The 22,886-nt window shown below is 40.0% G+C and overlaps 1 protein-coding gene across 1 annotated transcript in view; it reads right to left on the minus strand.

Moving 5' to 3' along the window:
• Positions 1 to 218: 218 nt before the first annotated feature.
• Positions 219 to 22,886, minus strand: part of LOC116280946 (uncharacterized) — a 156,707-nt gene continuing 134,039 nt past the window's right edge. The window contains exons 4-8 of the mRNA XM_072963897.1: positions 13,901 to 14,023; positions 6,844 to 7,558; positions 5,615 to 5,708; positions 3,991 to 4,111; positions 219 to 520 (exon numbers count right to left, since the gene is read on the minus strand). Of these exons, the coding sequence (XP_072819998.1) occupies positions 7,263 to 7,558; positions 13,901 to 14,023 (419 nt within the window). The 3' untranslated portion in view covers positions 219 to 520; positions 3,991 to 4,111; positions 5,615 to 5,708; positions 6,844 to 7,262. The remainder of the gene's footprint in view (positions 521 to 3,990; positions 4,112 to 5,614; positions 5,709 to 6,843; positions 7,559 to 13,900; positions 14,024 to 22,886) is intronic.

Below are 22,886 nucleotides of genomic sequence, written 5' to 3' on the forward strand. Positions count from 1 at the left end.
AGACAAGTAATATTGGTGAATAATACTTTGCACAGCTGAAGTGTTATGAGAAAAAGTTCCTTAAAAGTTGTGTTTTTCTTTTATCTTGGGATTTGACTTTTTATGAAACCACCATGACTCATCATCCATTCTGGCTAGAAAAGTCCTATCTCTGTTCTTTAGGGTAGAATATCAATTGTCCTATTTATAGTATAAATAGATAATCTCAGAATCAGCAATTCTTTGCCATGAAAAGGAGCTGTTGAGAAATATACATTTATTTTACATATTAACAGAGATATCTGGCAGCATCCAGTGTTATATTTATTGAGCAGATTTTTTATAGGATCAGATTTTTACAAGGGCACATGAGTCTTTAGGTTACCATGAAACATTACTCTAAATTTCATAAATTGTGTAATTAATAATTGACAGATGTTGTTTTAGTTGATTTACTCTTTGGTTGAAGAAAAACTAAACCAAAAATTTACTGAAGTTTTCTCGATTTCTCATTTCCAGAATTCACTTTCCATCTCAGTTCCTAGAGTTAAAGAAAATGATTAATCAAAGTTATAAATAAAGTATTAGCATAATTTATAGAAAAAATATAATACTCTGCACTAAACAATGCCATAGAAAATAATCTAAAATTATATATAAATGAATCTAATTTAAACGTATTTAAATGAATATATGTTTAAATCTTAACATTTAATCTTTAATCTGAGGCAGACAAAATCATTTTTGTGGTATATTTGTCTGATTTAATTAGAAGCCCCCCTCTTTGAAGAGTAGCTACCGTCATTGCCTTTGAAGAGCTTTTCTTTTTTAAAGAGTGGGTCTTGACCTATAAAGGATTCGTATTACAGTTCTTAAGTTAGTATTTGAAAATGGAGATTGAAGTAAATGAAATGCAGTGGTTTCTAAAACTTTATTGAATCCCAGACCCTCTTTGAGTTTAAATTTAAAAGAAAACCAATCTTATTTCGTGGATGGGTGGAGAAATTTCCAACCATATCGCATCAAACATTTTGACAAACATGGAAATGCAAAGAAGGTACAGTTGTTAGTGGAAAACTATTATTTGCTACTGTGCAAACCAATGTTAACTTTCTCATTCATACAAGAAATATTTTTAACTGCCTACAACCCCAAACAAGACAAGCTCTCTACTTTCACGCACTCTAGTAGGGTGAGACAGACAATAAACACATAAATATAAATATATTAAGAGCTATCATGGAGATAAAGCAAGGTAATATAAGACGGTGTTTCTGGGAGACTAAAATTGAGTTGTCAGAAAATGCTCTTCAGAGGGGCTGCTATTTAAGGTAAGACATAAATGATCTATAGGAGACGGTCCTGGAAAGACTGAAGGGAAGGGCGCCCCAGCTGAGGACCTAATATGGGAACGATGTATTCCAGGAACAAACTAGAGACTGAGCAGAAGAGGATGAGCAGGGAAGAGGAAGTGGCCAGTGAGGAAGGAGGAAAATCTAGACAGGAACATGACTCTGTAAAGAGGAGCCAAATGTTTATGAGAAGTCTAGTAAGATAAGGACAATTAAGTGACCATTAATTTGATAGAATGTGGGTCTATGCTGACCTAACATAGCACAGTTTCAAAGGAATGGGATAAAAGCTCATTGCAATGGGCTGAGGAAAGAAACAAATGAATAAATGGAGATAAGTACAGTCAACACTTTTGCAAAGTTTTTCTCCAAAACAGAGATGAGAAATATGGCAGGAGCTGGAGGAAGAAATCAAGAGAACGTGTTTGCACTAGTGGGAATAATTAAGTTCACAGGGATAAACTGATGAAAAGAAGGAGTACCCCAGGAGGGGATTCCCGGAGCAGCAAAGGCACGGGCTGGAGAGCCTGCGCCCGTCCTGGCTCTGGTGGAAGCCAGCGTGCTCATCTCTTACAATGAGAGGTGTGAGAAAGTGGGGGCACCGAACGCGTACTGCCTCTTGGAATGGAGACTGGCGATTTGGGGATACGTGAAAAGGGTGACAATCTCATTTTGGAGAGTGGGAAATGGACATTTATTAAAGTATAAAGATAACCAACCAGTACTGAATACCCAGTCAGGATACAGGATCATGAGTTTAAACTGGAATCAGTCAGCAAAAAGTACATGCTTTTCTCCAGACTTGTTCAGCTGCCAATGCAGAATAAGACAGTGGGATAACCAGAGGGAGAGTTCTTTTGGGGAAAGTGAAATGGAAGAAACTCTTAAGAGAGTTAACTTTTTGAAAGTACATAGATATGATAGAGCTGAGTATGGAATAAAGAAAAACGTGAGAGAGATCATGAAGAATGAACAAGAGTAAAGACTGCTGATTTAGAGAACTTGGTATGATCAAAGCACAGAGGCGGAGGAGAATGAGAGAGAATGCAGGGAAGTGAGGTTAAAAAAACTGGATACAGAAGATGGGGGACAGTACAGCTGTCAGTGATAACAAGGGCCAGGGCAGACCCGCAGGTGCGGTAGCTGTTGTTAAGATGGGGAAGGATACAGAAGGTGAGGCAGGTCAAGGAACAGTGCAGCCACATGAGGGATGAAGTTTTCACAAGGACATTGAAGACACCAATAAAAATGATAAGGGAGCAGAGGAGATGACAGAACTCTTCCGTGAGTGAAGGGAAGAGACCAGGAGATTAGTATGTCACCAAAAGGAAAGGTAGGCCAGTCTGATGTGAACGGCAAAGATGACTGAGTTTCAAGGACAGAGCAGTTATACAGAAGCACAAAGAGAACAGAGACACCAGCCTCACTCTCAAACCCCAAGGGTTATCTGTATTAATGGCCAATTATTTTCTTTAATCTAAATAACTGGTATCGTGTAGACAACATGATGTCTGTTCCATCAACGGTCAGAGCTAGAAAGGGATAGGATTCATTAGGTTTAACCCTCATGTTTCATTTTTATTCTATTACATAAAGATATTTAACCTCACCCACTTACAGAGGTACTCTAGAGAATAAGGAGCTAGTATACATAAAGTATTTGAAATTATAATACATTCACCTCCATTATTCATTTTCAGATTTGCCTTGTATGAAATAAACCTTGACATTGTAGGATGTTTCACTGGAGGGGATGGAGAATTGCGATATAATGACTAGGAAATACAAGACTAGGAAGACGCTATATTCTCACAGGTGATAAGACTGCATATTTACAATTTCCCTTTCCCTCTCAAACTGTGAACATAACAATTTAACACTAAAGGCTGAACCTTCCCTTTGGCTGCATGAAGCTAATAAAGCAAAACAATCAGCACATCTGGGGTACAATTTACAGGAAGGACTTACTACACACTTCTTCCAGTTCTTTTGACAAATGTACTGGCTCTGTTGATGCCCTATGATAGATCCATTTCTCTCTGTCCTTTTTTTATAATGTATCTCACAAGGAGAATAAGCAGAAAACATATTATACAACACAACTGTTTGTTTTTTCATTTCGCGTTCATGATTACTTGAGTCACAGATGACATATGATTGAAACTGGTAACGTATGTCTGTGTCTGACAGAGGACATTTTTCATCCTTCGAGTCTGGGTTACATCTTCAGCAGCAGGTGTTGTGAATCTAAGTGAAGTGAAACAGGCTTCTAAATTCACTTCTGAATACTTCAGCATACTTCAGAGTGCTACATGGGACCAGAAATAAAAGGAACAGTTCTGTCTTTCTATTCTAAGCCATGGAAGTCTAGCTTACTTCCAGACTCTACAAGCTTCAATAACTCATTTCATTTTAATGTGGTATTTGTCCTTTTGATCAGAGGCTGGCTACCTGGCCCACCTTTTCCTGTCCTCTGCTCCACCCCTTTCCTCTGCACATCTTTGACCCTATTGGATCACAGAGGTGTGAGAGCAATTCCTGTACCCCAAATGATTGTTCATCCCTCCTTGCCTTTCCTGGTGCTTGGAATGCTCTTAGCATTGTTCACCTCTGGAACATTTTGACACATCCTTCGATGTTCAGGTAAAGCATCACTTACCTTATGAGGTCTTTCCAGTCTACTGCATCCATCTCTCTCACAGCTAGTCATTCTCTTTCCTTTCTTTCCAGGTGCATCTGAACACACATCAGGTACTGTTAGGGTGGCCAGACCAGGGCAACTTTGAGAGGAAAGGGGCCCATTGTTAATAATTACCCTGGGACAGCGGTTGTAAATGCTGACTTCCCTGGCTAACCAGGATGTGTGGTCACCCTAATTATAGCCTTTAAGGTGTCGCGTTGTGGAACCAACCTCCTCCTACAATCAGACTGTGAGGGCAAGGCTGTTCTGCACTTCATGCAATGGCCAGTGGAATTTAAATACTTAGTGGATATCTACTGCCTTATTCTCACCTTTCTTGTAATAAAGATGTCTTTAGGAAATCACCCTGCCACACTCTGTATTCTTCTAATCCCCAGCCCATGTCGTGTGAATGGAGCCGAACCTACCCTCCTTTGCCCCATGTGGGTAGGGACAGGGTTCAGGTTCCACAGGTCAAAGTGATACAGGTCACTGGCCAGCCCTCCTCAGTCAGATTGGTTCAGATGTGCACGTGGTGGTCTAATTAGAGCCAATCTTATCGTGTTTTTTTTTTTTTCAAACTGTGGAGAAAAGAAAACTCACTTGCCACTTTGGCTTTTATTCTGTGAGGCTGGAACTGCCAGGGAAGCCCTGGCCTCCCCTCCAAGGAGAGGTACTAGTGAGAATGCAGCAAACACTGAAGAAAACAAGAGCCAAGAATGGATCCTCCAAGAAACTACTGGAGCTTCTGTCTCCTTTGTTGCCTGCAGTTGGATTTTTTAACTCTGTACTTTTGAGTCACATGAACCCATAAATTCCCTTTTCACTGAAGTCAGTTTGAGTTGTGTTCGCAGAAAAAAATTTGTTTTCCTGACTGATGAGGCCTGGGCCATTGGAGGCGCTCGGTAAGTACTGGTTGAATGAGATGACTGAATGGAGCAGGGGCTACTTGGGGGCGGTCTCGGGACTGTGAGTGACAGTCAGTAACTCTCCCACCTGCGGCTCCCAAGAGCCTACTGCTGAGTTACCTGTCCCTTAGGAGTGCCCTGTGCTGGCAGTGCCTCCTTCAGGGACAGCTCCTGAGGCATCAACACAGGCTGTCATTTTTGTTTGTTTCTTTGTTTCTGTACTTTATAGGCACTTTTTTTTTTTGGTCCTAGGTGACTTGATAATAATTTGGGGACAGCTATTGAAATAAAAGGCAGTGTTACCTCCAGTTGTTGTTTATAAAGGTCACTAACTGGAGATCTGAAATACGCCATCAAGATAAACACCATCTCCTCCCTAACCGTTCTCCCTCCCCTTCTTTAACCAGGACGCAGGGGCTTCGTCCAAGCACACACACTTTAGACCACCAGTCTGGTCCTGCTGGCCCCATCAGCACTGCTCTCATGTTTCCTCTCATCTAAAAGGCCTATATAATGATACATATTAAGAAGATGTTTAGAGATCCCAGACACCAAGGCCTATGAAACAGTTTATGGTGGGGAGGGCACGGATGGTGTCACAGTCCTTGTGTAAACAGCCGCTGCCCAGGGTGTCAGCTCACCACGGGGAGCCCGCTGTGCTCAGCTCCACAGTGAGCGCAGATTAGTTCACTTACCAGTTGGCCAGTTCCTTCTGGGTTCGAGCTGGAGAGGAGCTGACTGACAAGATTTGACTTGAAAATCCATATTTCAAACGGATTTTTCTGAAGGCTGGAAATGGGTGGAGCATAAAGAATATCATTTTGATGAAACAACTAGAAACATCTATTTGGAATAAACTGTATTTGGGAGAATCTTTGGATAAAAATTCACCTCTCTTCCTTTGAATTGAACACGAAATAGTGTTAAGATTAATACATAAAATGATAGGTTAATGTCATCTCACCAACCATGAGTTGTCAACCAACTTGAGTTTAATGACCCATTTTGACATCAAGCGCTCTCACCAATAACGACTGTGACACAGGAGCTCTGGGCTGCATTCCAGAGGCCCAAAGGACACCCTTGCCCTTTCCTCTGTGGTTTTGCCCACACGGCTTACATTACTTCATGGGGGTATTGATCATCCATGCCCCCAGATCTGTTCTCCACACAGCTAAGTAATTTTTTTAGCATCATAAATTAGAGCATATCTTTCTCTAGCTTAAATCCTTCCACTGGATTTTCATTCTCTCAGAATGAAATCCAAGCTCCTTGGCATATTCTATAATGTCTTGCCTGGTCTGTCTATATTCAACTCAGATTACTTATGCTCTTACTCACTAAACGCCAGCCAGTGTCATCTTTTAAGGTCTCATGTGCTGTGTTCATTTCAGCACCAGGGACTTTGCACATGCTATTCCCGCTGTCTGGAAGGTTGTTCTCCCCACCCTCTACAATTACCGCTCTCTACTTTTCCTTGCTTTATTTTTTTTTTATTTTTTATTTTTTTACTTTTTCTTGCTTTAAAGCTCTTATTGCATTTGGTAACTGCACATTCATGTGCTTGTTGATTTAATATCTGTCTTCACTAGAGTGTAAGCTTAAGGAAGGCAGGAAGGGACCTAATCTGTTTTGTTTATCATTCTGTTCACTGGCACATAGAAGGTAGGTACTCAATAAATATTTGTTGAAATATGATAAAATAAAATCAAGTCATGGGATGGAGTTCATACACCACTTAGCTTAGGAGCACCAGCCTCATTCTAAGTCACCTGCAAGGATGCTGTCCTCTCTTCTTCAGTCCTGGGAACAGATCTGCCCCCAAAAGGCTTTTTAAAACTATAAATGTTAGGGTTAAAAGGTACCCTGGAGATACTGGTTTACAGATGGGGAATGCTGAGGCTTATAAAACTGGGTGACTTACCTGGGAAGGGGTCACTTCTTCGCTCCTCTGGGTTCTTCAATGAGGGAATTTTTCCTAAGTGCTCCTGGCTTTTTACATCCCCCTTGGAGGCAAAGCGAGTTGATTATGAGTTTGGAGAGGAACTAGGAGTGTGGGTTCAGCCCTCAGCCCCTCTTTCCCGTGGGGATCTGTCACAGGACATGCACGTTCTGCCCTGCTCCTCCTCACCCCAAGTTTTCAGGGTTAGGCTCTGCCGTGGGGGTGGCCTGCAGCTGGCTAGTTGTGCTTCTGACTGGGGATGGTGAGGGATGTTTGTCTAATTCTGGGTTCCGTTTATGCAGGGCCATGGTGCCTGCACACTTGAGCTCTGTTCTCACGTCTAGCTCCTAATTCGTTTAAAAGGAAGTAATTTTCTGATTCCTCTGCCTGTTTTACTTGGTCTAGAACTGGCTGAGCTTAGGCCCCTTATATCTCAACACCAAAGCCCCACAGTCGTGGGGACTAGAATTCAAATTTTTCCGAGCTCTGGCTCTGACTTCCAGGGTGTCAAGTGCATACATCAGCCAGTTCCACCACAACTCCCTCCTTCCCAGCCACCTGTGAACTGTCTCTCCGACCGTCAGCACCTCCGACCCGGCGCTGCAGGGGCAAGTCTGTCCTCCGCTCCGTGCTTTCCTCATGCTGATTCCGGTTAGAGACATACTTATAATGATGTCACCATGAACATGTTTTGAGGCTAATGAGATAAATGTTTATAGAGCCAACTTAATAGAAAAATTGGGTAGTAATCAGATTAAAAAATAAGTTAAATACCTCATTATGAGTTACTCAGGTTATAAATACATTTTTAATCATCAACATATTCATTTTTACTTTTCCTCAAATTGTATTGTAAAGTCTCTAATTTTGTGTTTTATTTTAAATTGTTTCATGTAGCTTCTTGAAAGCTCTCCTTTCACTCCAACATTTATCTGGATAGGAGATCGGGATATTAGTCCTTTGGTGGTTGACGCATATTTCAGTTCATTATGACGAAGAGGAGAACTGTATTCTGCTTTATCATTGCTCTAACGTTAACACTTTCAGTATAATATTTCTAATGGACTAATAGGTGGACCCTTCCCACATACAAATGGAGTATAAAAAATTGTTTGGTATAATTATGATCTTACTTGTGGAAACAAGTATCTTCCCTAGTCATCCTGGGAATAGTGGAGAAGAGAAAATTGCTTACAAGGAAAAAGCAAAAGAAATACATATCTTTACTGAGAGTCCTTAACCACTCTCCATTGTTCCACCTGAAGCAAAAAGTAAAAGAAATGGTAACAATAATGTGAATAAAATAAAACTTAAAGAGCAAACAAACACTAGTGGTTCAAAAGATTAAGGCCACTGCACACTGTGCATCTGGAGGAGCAGTGGGGCAATGGATGTTTTCCCCTGAGCATCACCTCCTTTTCCATTAGGAGACTGACCTTCTCAACTCTTTTCTGCATCAAGATGGCATATGTCCTTCTCAGTTTGGAGGCTGTGTGCTCTATTTCAGAGATTCTGCTGTCTTTGGCATAGCTAGATACAGAGTTTTGATTTCTCATATTTTTATTTCTTCTTATCAAGCACTCAACAACTACCTACAAAAGAATACCCTCTGAGTATAGAAATACCTTAGAACTTGAAGAGACCAAGCGAACATTGTTTCCATAGGAACGTTTTTGTGCTTTTAGTTCCTATGAGATCAAAGCTTATGACCAGGTTGGAAAGAAACAGATGTATCTATCTTGCTATTCCTCTTGTCTATTTTAATGCCACAATGCTACTCCCTGACACAAGCCCGAACTCCAGTCAAGGCTATTATCTCTGTCGATTCTTGTCACATTAGTTGGAGTATCAGCTAAACTACTGAAAAGAGAGACTTCAAGACACAGGGGCTTGAACCTGAGAGAAGTTTATTTCTCTCTCCCACGACAGTCTGGAGGTGGGAGTTCCAGGCTGGAGTCGTGGCTCTGCTCTACGAAATCCTGTAAGGACTTGGGCTCCTTCCATCTTGTGTTTCTACCATCCCCTAGGCATTTTCCTCATTTTTATGGTCAAAGACTGGTCGATGCACGTTTGTTTCAGCCTTCAGAAAGTAGAGCTTAAGTGCATGATATGCAATTTCATTTTATGTAACTGTAATAGACAGAACAGTATTTTCCAGTATCCAGTTCTTTTCTATTTCTGGGCACACGGACCGTTACACTTCTTCACTCTCCGTGGTTAGGCACAGGCATGTGACTTGTTTTGACCAAGCCAATAGGAGCCGGAGAGGCATGCGTCACCTGTGTGCTGAAGTTCTCGTGGCTGGGGCTGGACTCTCCATCCCTTACTCCCCCTGCCATGAGGGCCACAAAGCACATGTTCATGCAACAGGAGGTGCGATGAGATGGGAACTTGCCGGAATCCTGAGTGAATGCAAAGTAGTCCTCTGGGCTTGCAGCAGATTCTGGTGGGCAAGAAATCATCTCGTGCTGTTTATGCCACAACATAACCTATCCTATTCTGACTTTTACAGCAGACGATGTGGACACTGTACACATTATTTCTGCCCATGTTTTATGGGTGAGAACATAGTTGCATGGATAATCTTGGTTCAAGGGTGAGCAGGGCTGTTTATACTGCGTTACTATGGAAACAGAGCAGGGCAGATAGCTGGGGCAGTTGGGGGCAGTTGGTCTCAATTTCCAGCCTCATATTCTAGCGCTCTGCTTGCTTGGAATGCCTTCCTCCCACTTCTCAGTGTGGGCACATCCCACACATCCTCAAAGCACAGCCTCCTGCAAACTCCTCAACATTCCTGACTTCTGTCTCCTCTAAATTCGATGGCTCAATGTTTATGACCTTTTATAATGTGAGTCATTCATTTAAAAAGGGTTATGGAATATTCACCCACCACCAGGTTAGACACAGGTATATACTGGTGATGTAATCCCCAACTTCCGGAACTTGAAGCTTCCACCTGGGTAACATGGGGCCCTACTCAAATTACACAGTTCATATATGAATCAGCCAGCAGTGGGATGGCATATGAGTAAATGCTAAGTGGCAGCGCACTACTGGAAGATCCGAGAAGGGAGAAAACCCTGAGGTAGACTGTAGGACGCAAGAGGACAAGGACCATGCCTGTCCTAGATTCTGCTTTATCTCCAGTGCTGATCACTGGGCCTGGCATACTGTAAGTGCTTAATATGTTTTTGTTGTTTTCATGGAGAACTGTGAGGCAGGCCTGATGGGTATCTTGAGGAATCTTGGGACATAAGGTTGGACCAGTAAGTAGGATGGGACCAGATTTTGAGAAGTTAGTCATGGATTTGTGGATCTCCATGTACTAGAAAATGAGACATACAGGCTTTTTTTAAAGGGAGATTTAGAAAGAGTCTACTGGTTTGCCAAGTGAGTTTGGATGTAAATATTGAAGTAAAAAAGATGACTAAGTCAAGACTACGGTGATGAAAACCTAGTTTGGGATGCCAGTGGTAGACCTCAATGCAAAAGGGCAAACCTAATAGACATTTCAAAAGGAGGATCAACAGGAATTGGTGACAGAATACAAGGGTTAAGGGGAAAAAAAAAGATGGAAAAAAACAGATGGAAAAAAATAGATGGAGTAAGAGCAACTAAAGGTTCCAGTCTAGAATTCTGGAATGAGAGTTCTACCATTAAAGAGATAAATGTTGCAAAAGGCACCTGTGATGAGTTGAACTTGAGGCATTTTGTATCTGCTGTGTGGGAGGAAATCTACATGGGGACATGGAGCGAGCAGCTGAGGACTGGAGAGCAGGTGTTGTCAGTAATGAAGATACAGCTTTGGGAACCATATGCTGTGGACATGCACGGCCTGAACAGACCTCTGCTCAGCTTGTATCTCTTCCAGCATATGTTATGGCAAACAGGACCAGTCCTCAGTACAATCATCAAGTGGACCTTGCCCTCTCGTTGACTCTTCCCTGCCAGTGGAGCCCCTGGACTGTCTGTCCATGCCAGTATATAAGGGAAAGGAAGATGGCAGATCATGCAGAGGAAGGGCAGGGTAGAGGACAGCTGAAGGGATAGAGAGTGGCAGAAGGAATGCATCCCAGAAAGAATGGCATGGCTGGGAAGTGCAGAGGTCGAGAGCGGAGGCACACAGGCAGCTTCTAAAGACTTACAGATGTAAGAGATGTGTGTATCTCTGGGTGAGTGCACATGTGTGTATAGAGTCAAATGCGTATGTACTCAGTAAAGATCAGCAAATACGTCTCCACCCACCAACCCTGCCCTTCATTTGTGTTCCAAACGATCCACCTATTCCTCCATTTATTCAATAAGGATTAAGTACCATTTACTGCCAAACACAGTGGGCATGGAAACAAACCAGGCTGATGCAGTCTCTGCCCTTATACGACCTATATATTAAAGGAGATGTAGATGGTGAATACATACAAATTCATCAATTCCCTAAACAGTGAAAAGGAGAGAACTATGTGCTCCAAATTCTATCAGTCTGGCCTCCTCAAAGTGGAAGAGTTTAGGCGGAGCTCTGCAGAAGCAGGAGGCATTCTGAGTCAGACGATTCTTTGAAAATAGCTCATTTGGGAAGTTACTAGCCCGAAGTCCTGGAGAGGAGGGCCTGGCTGTGAACACTGAGAGCCATTGCCATCTCACTAGCCACCTGCAATCCTGGCACCGACACCAAAAGGCAATCTCAATGAGAGCAGAGGCCTGCCTTCAGTTTTGCAGGCTTAGAAAAATTATCCAGCATTTTCCTCACTTGCTTCCAATTTCAGTCTTTCGGTCTGTCTTTGGGTTCAGGAAACGAAACAAGGGACATAAAGATGGTGAAAAAGTGGGCTACCAAGAAGAGAACAGTAATAGGGGAGGTTTGGGGTGAGAGCAAAAGGACTGCAGATGTGTAAATCATTTTAACTTACTTGTATTTTCTTCTGTTTTCTATCCATCGGATCACAGGTTTGCTGGGTCGTAGGGTCTGGACTGGTGTTGCTGGCTGGAACCACTGAAGCGCCTAGTCCCACAGTGGCCAGAGACCCCTGTTCTCCCCAAGTTACAACTGTGGGGCTGTCCTGTGGGCTAGGTCCTTCCACCAGGTGATTTTACCCCAGGGACCAAGTCCATTGCTGTGTATCATTTAGCTTTGGGCTCACTGCCTGCCTTGGATTTGCCCCTGACCTTTACCCCCGCAAACAATGGCATCCCAGAAAATCCAGGTGCTGTTTTGAGCTCTTAAGACATCTGACACTGATCTTCAGGGAGGTGATGGTGAGCACGGTCGGTGGAACAGGCAGGTATTGGAGAGATTTGGGGAGAAACAGATTCCATGTCAATGTCTTATGTAGGCATGTCTTTGTAAGAAAAGAGATGATCTAGGTAGAAAGAGTGTCTCATTTCTTAACCATTGGGGAGGGTATGTGTGGATAAGTTAGACTTTCAGCAATACAGATCAAAGAACTTTGTCTCAAACTTGTCTGAGTTAATACATATATATTATGAAGTGAAAACTTGTATGAGGAATCCAGGAGAGCTTTTAGAAATAAGATATAATATAGTTACTAAATTATTTTTAAGGATTTAAAACTGTGTAGCTAAATAAGAGCAATGCAAATGAGAGACTTCAGAGAACTGGTTTGAGTTTGAGGTAACTGGGGAAGATACCTTAGAGGAGGTAGCATTTAAACTTGGATTAGTAGTGTAGACACATTTCAGTCTGCCAGCTGGTAATGGGTGGCATTCCAGATAGGAATTCCTGCTAAAATTGTGGAGCTGCAATAATGCAAGACCAAGTAATTCAGTTTGGCAAGAACACAGGGCACCACATGAGAGGAGTATGGCCTAACATGATAGGGTCTTGGAGGGGCCTGGCTGAGGCTCAGGAGTATGGGCCTCACTGGGGAAGTCTGGGATCCTGTCGAGCAAGAGAGCTGAATGATAGAGCGGCACATTACAGAGGTACACTTGGTAACAGGCTGGGGTAACTCACCAGGAGGAGAGAGATGAAGAGTAAAAGGGAAAAGCAGGGTGATAAGATTTCCATCTGTGGTGGTGATTTAGGACAGGGCAGACTTAATGGATATATAGCCCAAAGCGAAGACCAGCACAGAGAGGAAAATTAAAGGTAAAGATGAGACGGAGTGTCAGATTATTGAGGGGAATGTCAAGACCATAAATGGAAGCGTTAGCCTTCTCACCCCTGCCGACCCTGAGATCTCACATAGGGAAAACAGAAGCGATGCAGAGTGGTGTGAGGGGGTACAGATGAAGGCGCTGACATCTGAGAGCGAGGATTTCCTAGCATTGCTCCATGTCTCTTGAGTCACCTACCAAACACAGGAGAAGCGTGAGTAAGGAGTTTTAATTCTGGTTTGGCTTTCATGTAAACGTGAGAAGGTCAGTCAGCTGTGGCTCAGTCTTAAGAACGTAGACATTTTAATCCATATAAAATTCTTTAGCTTCTTACCTTTTTAAGGACAAGGACCTCTTGTTAAAATTTAACATCTACCTGGCAGATCTGCTATATGATACCAGTCTCAGTGATTTGGCAGGTCTCAGCTTACGAAGAATTGTCAGAGACACTGCAGACGTCTACCCGTCCACCCCTTCCCATTTTCACAGGGATTTTTTGAGGATAAATAAAACAAGAGAGTATATATAAAATTATTTTTCCCATAAAAAGTTGCTATGTGGATATTGCAGTTCTATAAAAAAGTACTTTTGGAAATTACAACATATCAGAAAAATCTGGAATTATTTCGTCTCATTCTTTTCAACTGATATTCAACTTTCTTACAAAAAGAACTGGAAGGAGTTTGTTTATGGTTTATCATTTTAAAGAGCTTTCTATACATGTTGATGAGGGGAGTGGTCGAGAAGAAAATACTTTCAACCAAGCACAGTGCACTGGTAATAATGGTGTCTGCCAAACAGACACTCTGGGCACTGTTGATGGACCCACAGCCACAGTGCTGGACAGTCAGGCCGTCTGGGGCTTGTCCAAGGCCTCAACCACGATTACTGCCTCCTGAGATACCGTAAGTCCAGGAAAACTTACCTACTGAGGTGGTTTGTTTAAAGGATATATTCCTACCCAAGGCTTTTTGAGAAAGAGCTTTTCTGGGCACTGTAAGTATCCACCCATCTAGTACCCACTGGCTGATACTGTGTGCTCCCAGCTCTGTCATTTGAAAGAGAGAGAAATGTGAGAATTGGAAAGCAATCATTTTTCTAAATAATGAGTATTACTACCAACTCCCATTGCACCCTCATATCACATAACAAGTTAGCATCTTTAGCAAAAAGAATAAAAAAATGTTTGCCTTAGGGGCATCATTTGCTATCCTTGGACATATTTAAGTGGTTTTTTTTTTTTCAGAGTTATGGACTAATAGACTTGTTTTCTGGTTCTCAGTACTCTTGAATTACAGTCACTAGTTTATAATGACATTAATAAGACTTCCTAAAACCCTGAGTAGGTGTGTCTGAGTGGTTTATAAATATCACGGCAGGGGGAGGGGGTGAGGTGCATTTCCTAGCTTCCCTCCTCAGTCCAGCACTAGGCTACCCAGGTTCCTGCAGTAAGTCTCTATGTTCATTTTCTCACAACAATTTTATGAGGCAGTTAACATTACCTCTATTGTACAAACAAAGCTAAAAGTATGAACATTTTTTTCTAAGAAAACAGCTAATAAAATGTACGTACAAATAGAAATTTCCTTATTTCTCAGTAACAGAACTCAGTTCTTGAGCCCCATTTCTGTTGATGACAGAAAGCCTAATCGTGCCACATTAAAGTAAATTCAGTTACTTCTGATTTTTCTTAGTGCTTCCTGGGTAACTGATCACCTTAGGACTCTCCTCCTCTCACTTCTCCACTTATCCATAGGGGTAATCTAAGTTCTAGGAAGTACGCACAGTGCCCTGGCATTGGGCTGCTAGATCTGTCCAGCCTGGTTTACAGTGGGACATACATCTCCAGTGCTTTTTGGCTGTCTACATCTGTGGCTGGAACGTACAAATTCCTCTCTGATTTCTGTGTGTTGGGGCTATCCAGGTTATTCAGTATCATGGTTGCTCCAACCCGAAGGTTTCACAAGAGCCACAGGCCCACTCTCAGACAAAAGAAGTTCTAGCTTCTCTCTCACACTATCCTGTAATGCTTCCCATCCACCCAGATACCCGCCTCTGACACTGCTCCCCTACAACATCCGCACCATGCTTGACTGTGGCTTCTCTAAGAGAAGCTTCCCTGGGCCATGCCCTAGGCAGAAAGTTATCAATTCCCTTTATACCCAGTCTCCCCCAATCTGTCCAGTTTATAGTACCACATCCCCCACCCCACCCAGTTCTCGTACCCAGTGAGAAGGTAAGCAAATGAGCACTTAAGAACACTTACCTGTATAAATCTAGTTCACTTCTACATATTTTTTCTCTCTCTTGCTGGTAGAATTCTATCTTATTTTAGGAATTATTATACTTTCTATATCTATCCTCTGAAAAGACGTAGAAACAATGACCAATTCTATAGCAGTGCAATCCTTAGCACCCAGACTGCAGTCTTGAAATAGCATCTTACATTAAGAGAAACCAGGACTTCCTGGAGAAATGGCTAATTCCAGAGCTGGGACAGGAAAGATACATAATGAAGCTGGAAAGTCTTGTAATACCAGATGGCAGGTTAAGTATCAAAAGATACTGGGATCATGTCAGAAGGACTCAGGAGTCAGTTTAGGATGCTCCCATTGAACAATGATTGATAGGATAATTTGAGCTTAAACAAAGATATGAATGGCAATTTATTGGAACCCATCATACCGTAAGTTTAATCCTGTAAATTTATATTAATAGTGAAAATATAATCGTCTTTTGAGGATTATAGGGAAAAAAAATCCATTAAAATTAATAAATTTTTTTAAAAATTGAAAAAAATTTAAAAATTTGTAAGTACTTATTTATTCTGTCTTTTCTATATATGAAATGTATAATTTCATAACCAACTAGTAAATGAGGGACAGTGTCTCCTCATAAAATTTTCCAGGTAATTCATGAAAAAAAAAAACAGCACCACTGCAGAACTCCCAGGAATTAATGTATCTAAGGTTTGAGCATCAATGGCTGCTAATAGTTAAAAAAAAAAAAAGGTGAAAAAAACAGACATTCTATGCTCTTGTTGAAAACCATATTGTTACCTAAATAGTCTTGTCAAAGGGCTGATAATTAAGTCTGTTCAAGACTCTGAATCTAAGTACCAATTTTCAGGAAACACAGAGGACAAAGGAAAATATCAAACTGCACCATGAGTATGAAATCAGCAAAATTCACACTGTTGGTAATCTTGACAGGTCAAAACCCCCAAATTCTTTAATATGAAAATTATAAGAAAAAAGGAATGGGATGGGAGGGAAGCATATCTACAGATTAAAAGATGTTAAAAATACGTAAAATGTGCGTACAAGATGGTACATTCCCTAATGGAATACCATGCAGCTGTAAAAAGGACTAAGGGCGATCTATACAAACTAATGATATGAAGTGATTTTTCAAGATTTACTTTTACATGAAATAAGCAAAGTACAAAAGAGTATCCATGATATGCTGCCTTTCATGTAAGAAAGAAGGGGGAAAGGAAGATATTCATGTAGCTCTCATAATTTTAGAGTAATAGAATATAAATGTAAATGAAAGCAGTATGAACGAGGAGGACTAAAATAGAATACAGACAAGTGAACTTCACTGTATTCCAAATGAATAACAATTACTACCCCAAGTGACTTTGGATACAGTATGTTGATTATATTATATTTAGCCTTACATTATTATACTTAGCCTTAAGGGCTAAATTCCAGAAAGAACTGTACACATATATTGTGCTTTAAACAGTAGATTCTTTTTCACGGAGATACGGATTAGGAATTCTGAAACTATTTTTCATGTACTCTGGGACTGAACAAATAAGCAGGTGTACACACACACACACACGTACTTTGTTTTTCATTGTTGGAAAAAGGGGTTACAAATAAGGGGAGGGGGGAGAGTGGAATGAATTCTTGGTGTATAATTGAAATTATAAATGTTAATATGAACTCATGAAATATATAGAAATTAATATAGTTGTGTACATGTATTTATACATAAAAATTTTCCTAGCTCTGTCTACTGAAAAGGCCTAAAGGCAGTGCCATCCCAGTGTCACTGAGCACATCTAGCACCAAATACTGATTTTTAAATACTGTTCTTCAATTAAATTAACCTAGGCTCCTTGGGAAATGGCTGGTGCAAAACAGGGCTGGGACAGAGAAATTACAAGATGAGCCCATATCAAAAAGTAAGGGACTGCTCAAAAAGTGATGTGGATATTTCAGAAGGATACAGGAGATACCTCGAAAGGCCTCCTATTGACCAAGTCTCGGACAATTTGAATAATAAAATCACTACGATTGCAATGGGTTCAAACCACAAAATAAAATTAGAATCTATGAGTCCATATTGATATAAGCAAATAACGGTTAAATTTTTTAAAATAAGGTAGAAGGAAAGCTCTTCCTTACACAGAAATCCAAATAATAAATGTAGAAGTAATGATGAAAAGGGAAAAGCACCTTTAGTGGGAAAACCGAATGACATATATATTTAATATTAGAATTATAGCAGTGGTAATTTCCTGATTTTGATAATAGTATGGTAGTTATGTAAGATGTTAACATTTGTGGGATACTGGTAAACGGTATTTAGGAATTGTTCTATTTTTGTAACAATTTTCCAAATGATTTCAAAATGGAAACTTTTTTTAACTGAAAACATTAAAATAAAAATAAAACATGAATTGTGTAAGATTAAAATACAATGTCCCTGAATGCACACTTGGGCAATATAACCATAAAAATGGAAGAAAATGATTTCTACAAATATCAAGATAGAGGCTACTTTTGGATTGAGGAAGGGGCTGTGACTGGGATGGGAAGCAGGGAAAGGCTCCTGGGGTGGCTGGCAAGGTTCTATTTCTTGATGCCAGGGACCAAGGGGGCTGACGGTTACAAGAGTGTTTCCCTTACTATAATTCACCAAGCTGTATGTTTGATCTGTGTAACTTTCTGTATCCACAGTTTATTTTATAAAAACAAATAAGTTAAAAAAAAAACAGGATCAGAAAAATATGCTTTGGCTTTCAAGATTTTCTCTCTGATATGAATATCAAAAACCTATTTTGGAATTGAAAAAGCAACAATTTGACTCTTCACTCTTAGACTAAATATAAATAGCCTCTTTTAGTGATAGAAATATCATTGACTCAGTAAAGGGGGAAGATGCTCTCCAGGGAAATAGGTAGTAAAGAGGAAATTTCTGTTAATAGCTCAGAATTTCTCCCACTGCAAACTGCTTAACCACTACAATATGCTTTTCAGTGAGGGACATGCTCTTAATACCTCTCCCACCACCATTTAACTAATCTCTTTATAGATGTTCTTCATCCTGTTCTTGACGAGCTTAAGCAAACGTGTTATGGAAGTGGAAGAGCAAGATGATAGCAAAACTATCCAGAGGATGTGGGTACAACAGGACACCTCAGCCTCCCCCTGAGACTTGCTGAAATGAAAAACTGCACTTCTGCTCACTGATTAAGCACCCACTGCTGCCAGACAGTGGGAATGAAGAGATTAAACTTCTGTCTCGAGGTACATACAACTGCATAGAGTGGTTCAATTTAATCTATCAGTCGAGCGTATGGCAGCAAATTAACTGACGTAATTTGAGGAGGTTCTCAGACTATCAGCACTGCTGCCACCTCTCCCTATTGCTCGGTTCCCACTCTCCACTCCCCAGCCCTGAAGAAGCCTTGAAGAACAGCAGAGCTGCAAGCAGTGTAGCTATGACAACCATCAGCCTAGTGGCCACCGGAACAGGTAAAACAGGTTTGGAACTTTCAAAGGACCCCCATGCAGAGAATTATCACTGTTTACCTATCTATAATTGTGCCCCCCAAAACATATATTTAAGTCTTATCTCTCAGTACCCGTAAATGTGACCTTATTTGGAAACAGGATCTTTGCAGACGTAATTAGGTTAAAATTAAGTCATACTGAATTAGGGTGGGCCTTCAATCCAATGCTAGTGTCCTCATGAGGGAAATTTGGACAGAGAGACAGGTAAAAAACACACACACAGGTAAGAAGTCCACTTGACAACAGAGACAGAGATTGGAGTGATACAGCTAAGCTGAGAAACACTCAGAAATGCGTCAACCACCAGATGCTATGAAGAGGCAGTGGATAGTCATTTCCTAGGTACTTCAGAGGGATCAAGGCCCTGCCACCATTTTGATTTTGGACTTCCAGCCTCCAGAACTGTGAGAGAATACAATTATGTTGTTTTAAGCTACCCAATTTTGGTAATTGTTACAGCAGATATAGGGAACTAACCCAGGTGGTGATGCCAGTATAGCAAATCAAAACTGAATAAAAACTACAGAAAGGAAGATTTGAAGAAAAAGATGTCCACGTGGGGCTTTGTGAACTCAGCATATTCCTGGGAATCTAGGAAGGCAGCTGCATGTGTAAGGCTGCACACTTGCCCAGAAAAGATCTGAAAGGCCCACATTTCTTTAACTCTGGGTGATGGTGAGTTCCTGGAAAAGCAAGAAGTGGAGCCTAAGGCAGAACTGTAAATCCAGCATTGAAGGCCTGCTCCAGCACATACACAGAGCCTTTCCACAAAGGTGAGAGATTTACTGGTCCAGTCATTTAAAGAAATCTCTGTTTCATCACTACCTGACCAGTAAGCTAACTGAGCAGAGTTAGAGTTCGTTCAGTGGTCACACCTGACAGGGAATACAGACTTTTCAGGGTCATCAAGGCAAATAACTAAACAAACAGCAGCAACAACAAAACACTATGGTGTGGCTATTAGGGGACGGATTTTCAGAACTGCCACATTACATTATTTAACACATCCAGTCTTCAACAAAAATGTATGAGCAAAGAAAAAGGAAAGCAGTCACAGGAGAGGAACTTAAAAACCAGGAAGAGAAAAGCTACTCAAAACGTACAAGAGATACTCAAAAAAATTAACTGACTTCTATCAGAAACTATGAAGCCCAGAAGGCAGTAGGATGACTTAGGCAAAATGTTAAAACAAAAAGACTACTAATCAAAAATTCTGTATCTAGTAAAACTATCCTTCAAAATGAAGAAGAAGTTAAGGCATTCCCAACTAAGCAAAAATCGAGAGAACTGTCAATAGCAGGCATGTCCTACAAAAAATACTGAAGAGAGTCCTTCAGGATGACATTTAAAGACACCAGCCAGTAACAAAACCGCACAACGATATAAAGAGCACTGGCAAAGTAACTACATAGGTAAACATAAAAGACAGTATAAACACATTTTTTGTCTGTAATTTTTAAATTCTCCTATCAGATTTAAAAGATAACTGCATAATAAAGCAATAGTTATAAACCACAATGATGAGTTTATATTGTGCAAAGATGTCAGTAACAGCACAAAGAAGGAGGGAGGTATAGCACACTTTCCGTTAGACTGACCCCATCCCTAAAAAAAGCATGTAATTATGTTGGAGCAAAATTGTAGTATACTACTGAAGTTAGTAGGTATTTATCCTAGTATACAGTCTTTAAATTAAAATATTAATTGTAATCCCCATGGCAGTCACTTAGAAAACAACTTTACAAAGGTAAAATAATTGACAAGACAACTAATACGGTACTCTATAAAATATTTATTTAATACAAAAGAAAAAAGTAATGGAGGAATAGAGGAACAGAAAAGATATAGAATAGAAAATAGAGTAGAAATCAAATAGAAAATGGTAGATGTAAATCCTCCCTTGTCAGTAATTACATTAATCATAAATGTATTTAACATCCATTCAAAAGGTATAGATTGGAGAATAAAGTAAATAGTCCAAACATATACTGCCTACAAGAAACATTTTAGATTTGAAGGTATAAATGGTTGAGAGCTAAAGGATGTAAAAAGATAGACCAAGCAAAAGCAACCATAAGACAGCTGAAATTTTTATACTAACATTATGCAAAATAGACTTCAAAACAAAAAAAAGTTACTAGAGATAAAAAGGGACATTTTATAATGATAAATGAGTCTGCACATCAGGAGATATAAACACATACACACTTAACAAGAGAGCTCTAAAATACACTTTAAAATACTGGCATAACTGAAGGTAGAAATAGATAATTCAATAATAAAAAATAAAGACTTCAATAGTCCTTTTCAACAACGTCTAAAACATTTAAGAAAAAGAGTAAACTGAAAATAAAATAGTTCAAGAATACTATAAACAAACTAGTTCTAACAGACTTTCACAGTACACACTACCCAACAACAGCACAGCAGACAGTCTTCTCAAGCACCTGTGGAATATTTTCCAGGACAGACCTTATGCTAGGCTCTAGGACAGAACATGAAGCAAAGTCCAATAAATGCAAAAGGGTTGAAACCATACAAAGTAGGCTTTATAACCAAAATGAAGTAAAATTAAAAATTAAAAACAGAAGGAATTTAAGGAAGTTTGCAAATATGTGGAAATTAAGCAACACACTCCTAAATAACCAATATATTAAAGAAAAAAAATCACAAGGGATATTAGAAAATACTTTGAGACGAATACAATGAAAACACAACATGCCCCATTATTGAATGTCACTAAAGCAGTGCTAAGAGGAAAATTTATAGCTGTAAACACTTAAATTAAGAAAGATTCCAAGTCAATAATTCAACTTTCTACTCTAAAAAATTAGAAAAATTAGAGCACAGCAAATGCAAAACAAGGATAAAAACAGAAATTAGAAATAAATTAGAGAATAGAAATACAACAGGAGAAAAGTAAATGAATCCAAAAGTTAGTTCTTTGAAAAGTTCAACTAAATCGGCAGACCTTTAGTTAGACTTACCCCATCCCCAAAAGATGAGATACTCAAGTTACTAAAATTATAAATGAAAGAACAGGACATGACTAACAACCTTATGGAAATGAAAAATAATATGATGAATAACTGTATCAACAAATTAAATAACAGAGGTAATCGCTGAAGTATTTAGGGGTAGCAGGGCATCACTCTTAAATAATTCATGAAAAAAGTTATCTTTACTGAACTTGCAAACTTCTGCACATATGAAATTCTTTCAAAAAAAAAAGAGAAAAGAAAATGATAACCACGTCATGCTATTATTCACAGCAAGGCTTATTATTGTGAGAAAGAAGCAATCTCAGAGTTCAGACAATAATGATTTACTTCTAATTGGTAGCAAAAATTCACTGAAGTATAGATCTGAACACATGTGTACATCACACAAATGTCTGAATTTGTGATTTTAGATGCAGAGCAATTTTAGAATCAACTGAAAGGCTAACTAAGGTATGGCTGTTGGAGTGGAGGCTGAAACGAAGTGGAGATCATTAGGAGTTGGGAAGTCAAGGAACTGAAATGTACAGGCAGTGGAAGAGTCATACATGAGGACCTGGAGATGGTGGAAAGTGATGGCAGGACCTAGGATGGAGAGAAAGAATGGAAACTAGGTTCCAGGTTTTCCTTTTAAGGAAATGGCTGAAGACGCAGCTATGAGAAGAGTGCAGGAGCAGAGGATTTTAAGACAGGAATGCATCTTGAAGAGGTTGTAGAAATAGTGAAGATGTGACAGTACAGGAGTATGGAGGAAGAACTCTGACCTTAACCTTAGCTAGCTCTTAAGAGATCACGTTGGCTGGCCTGATTCTGCCATGGGTTCAAAATTGTATGGAAAACATCACAGCCAGAAATCAAAGGAAATTATATGAAGCTTAGTCTGCAATTGCTACCTGTCAGGAAATCAAATAAGAAAACATATTTGATACATATTTAAAACTTATTTCTATAATTCTCTCCTGATCAAGTTACCTGGGGAAATAATAGGAAATAATAGTTAAGTAACTGAGCTGACATCTATGTATTCTTCACTAGGGCATTTGGACCCTGAGATTTGTAATGCCACCAGTGGCATGTTGCATAGCAAGTTAACGATGCACAC

This window comes from Vicugna pacos, chromosome 6, assembly GCF_048564905.1.
Source record: "Vicugna pacos chromosome 6, VicPac4, whole genome shotgun sequence".
In the NCBI taxonomy this organism is placed as follows: Eukaryota; Metazoa; Chordata; class Mammalia; order Artiodactyla; family Camelidae; genus Vicugna; species Vicugna pacos.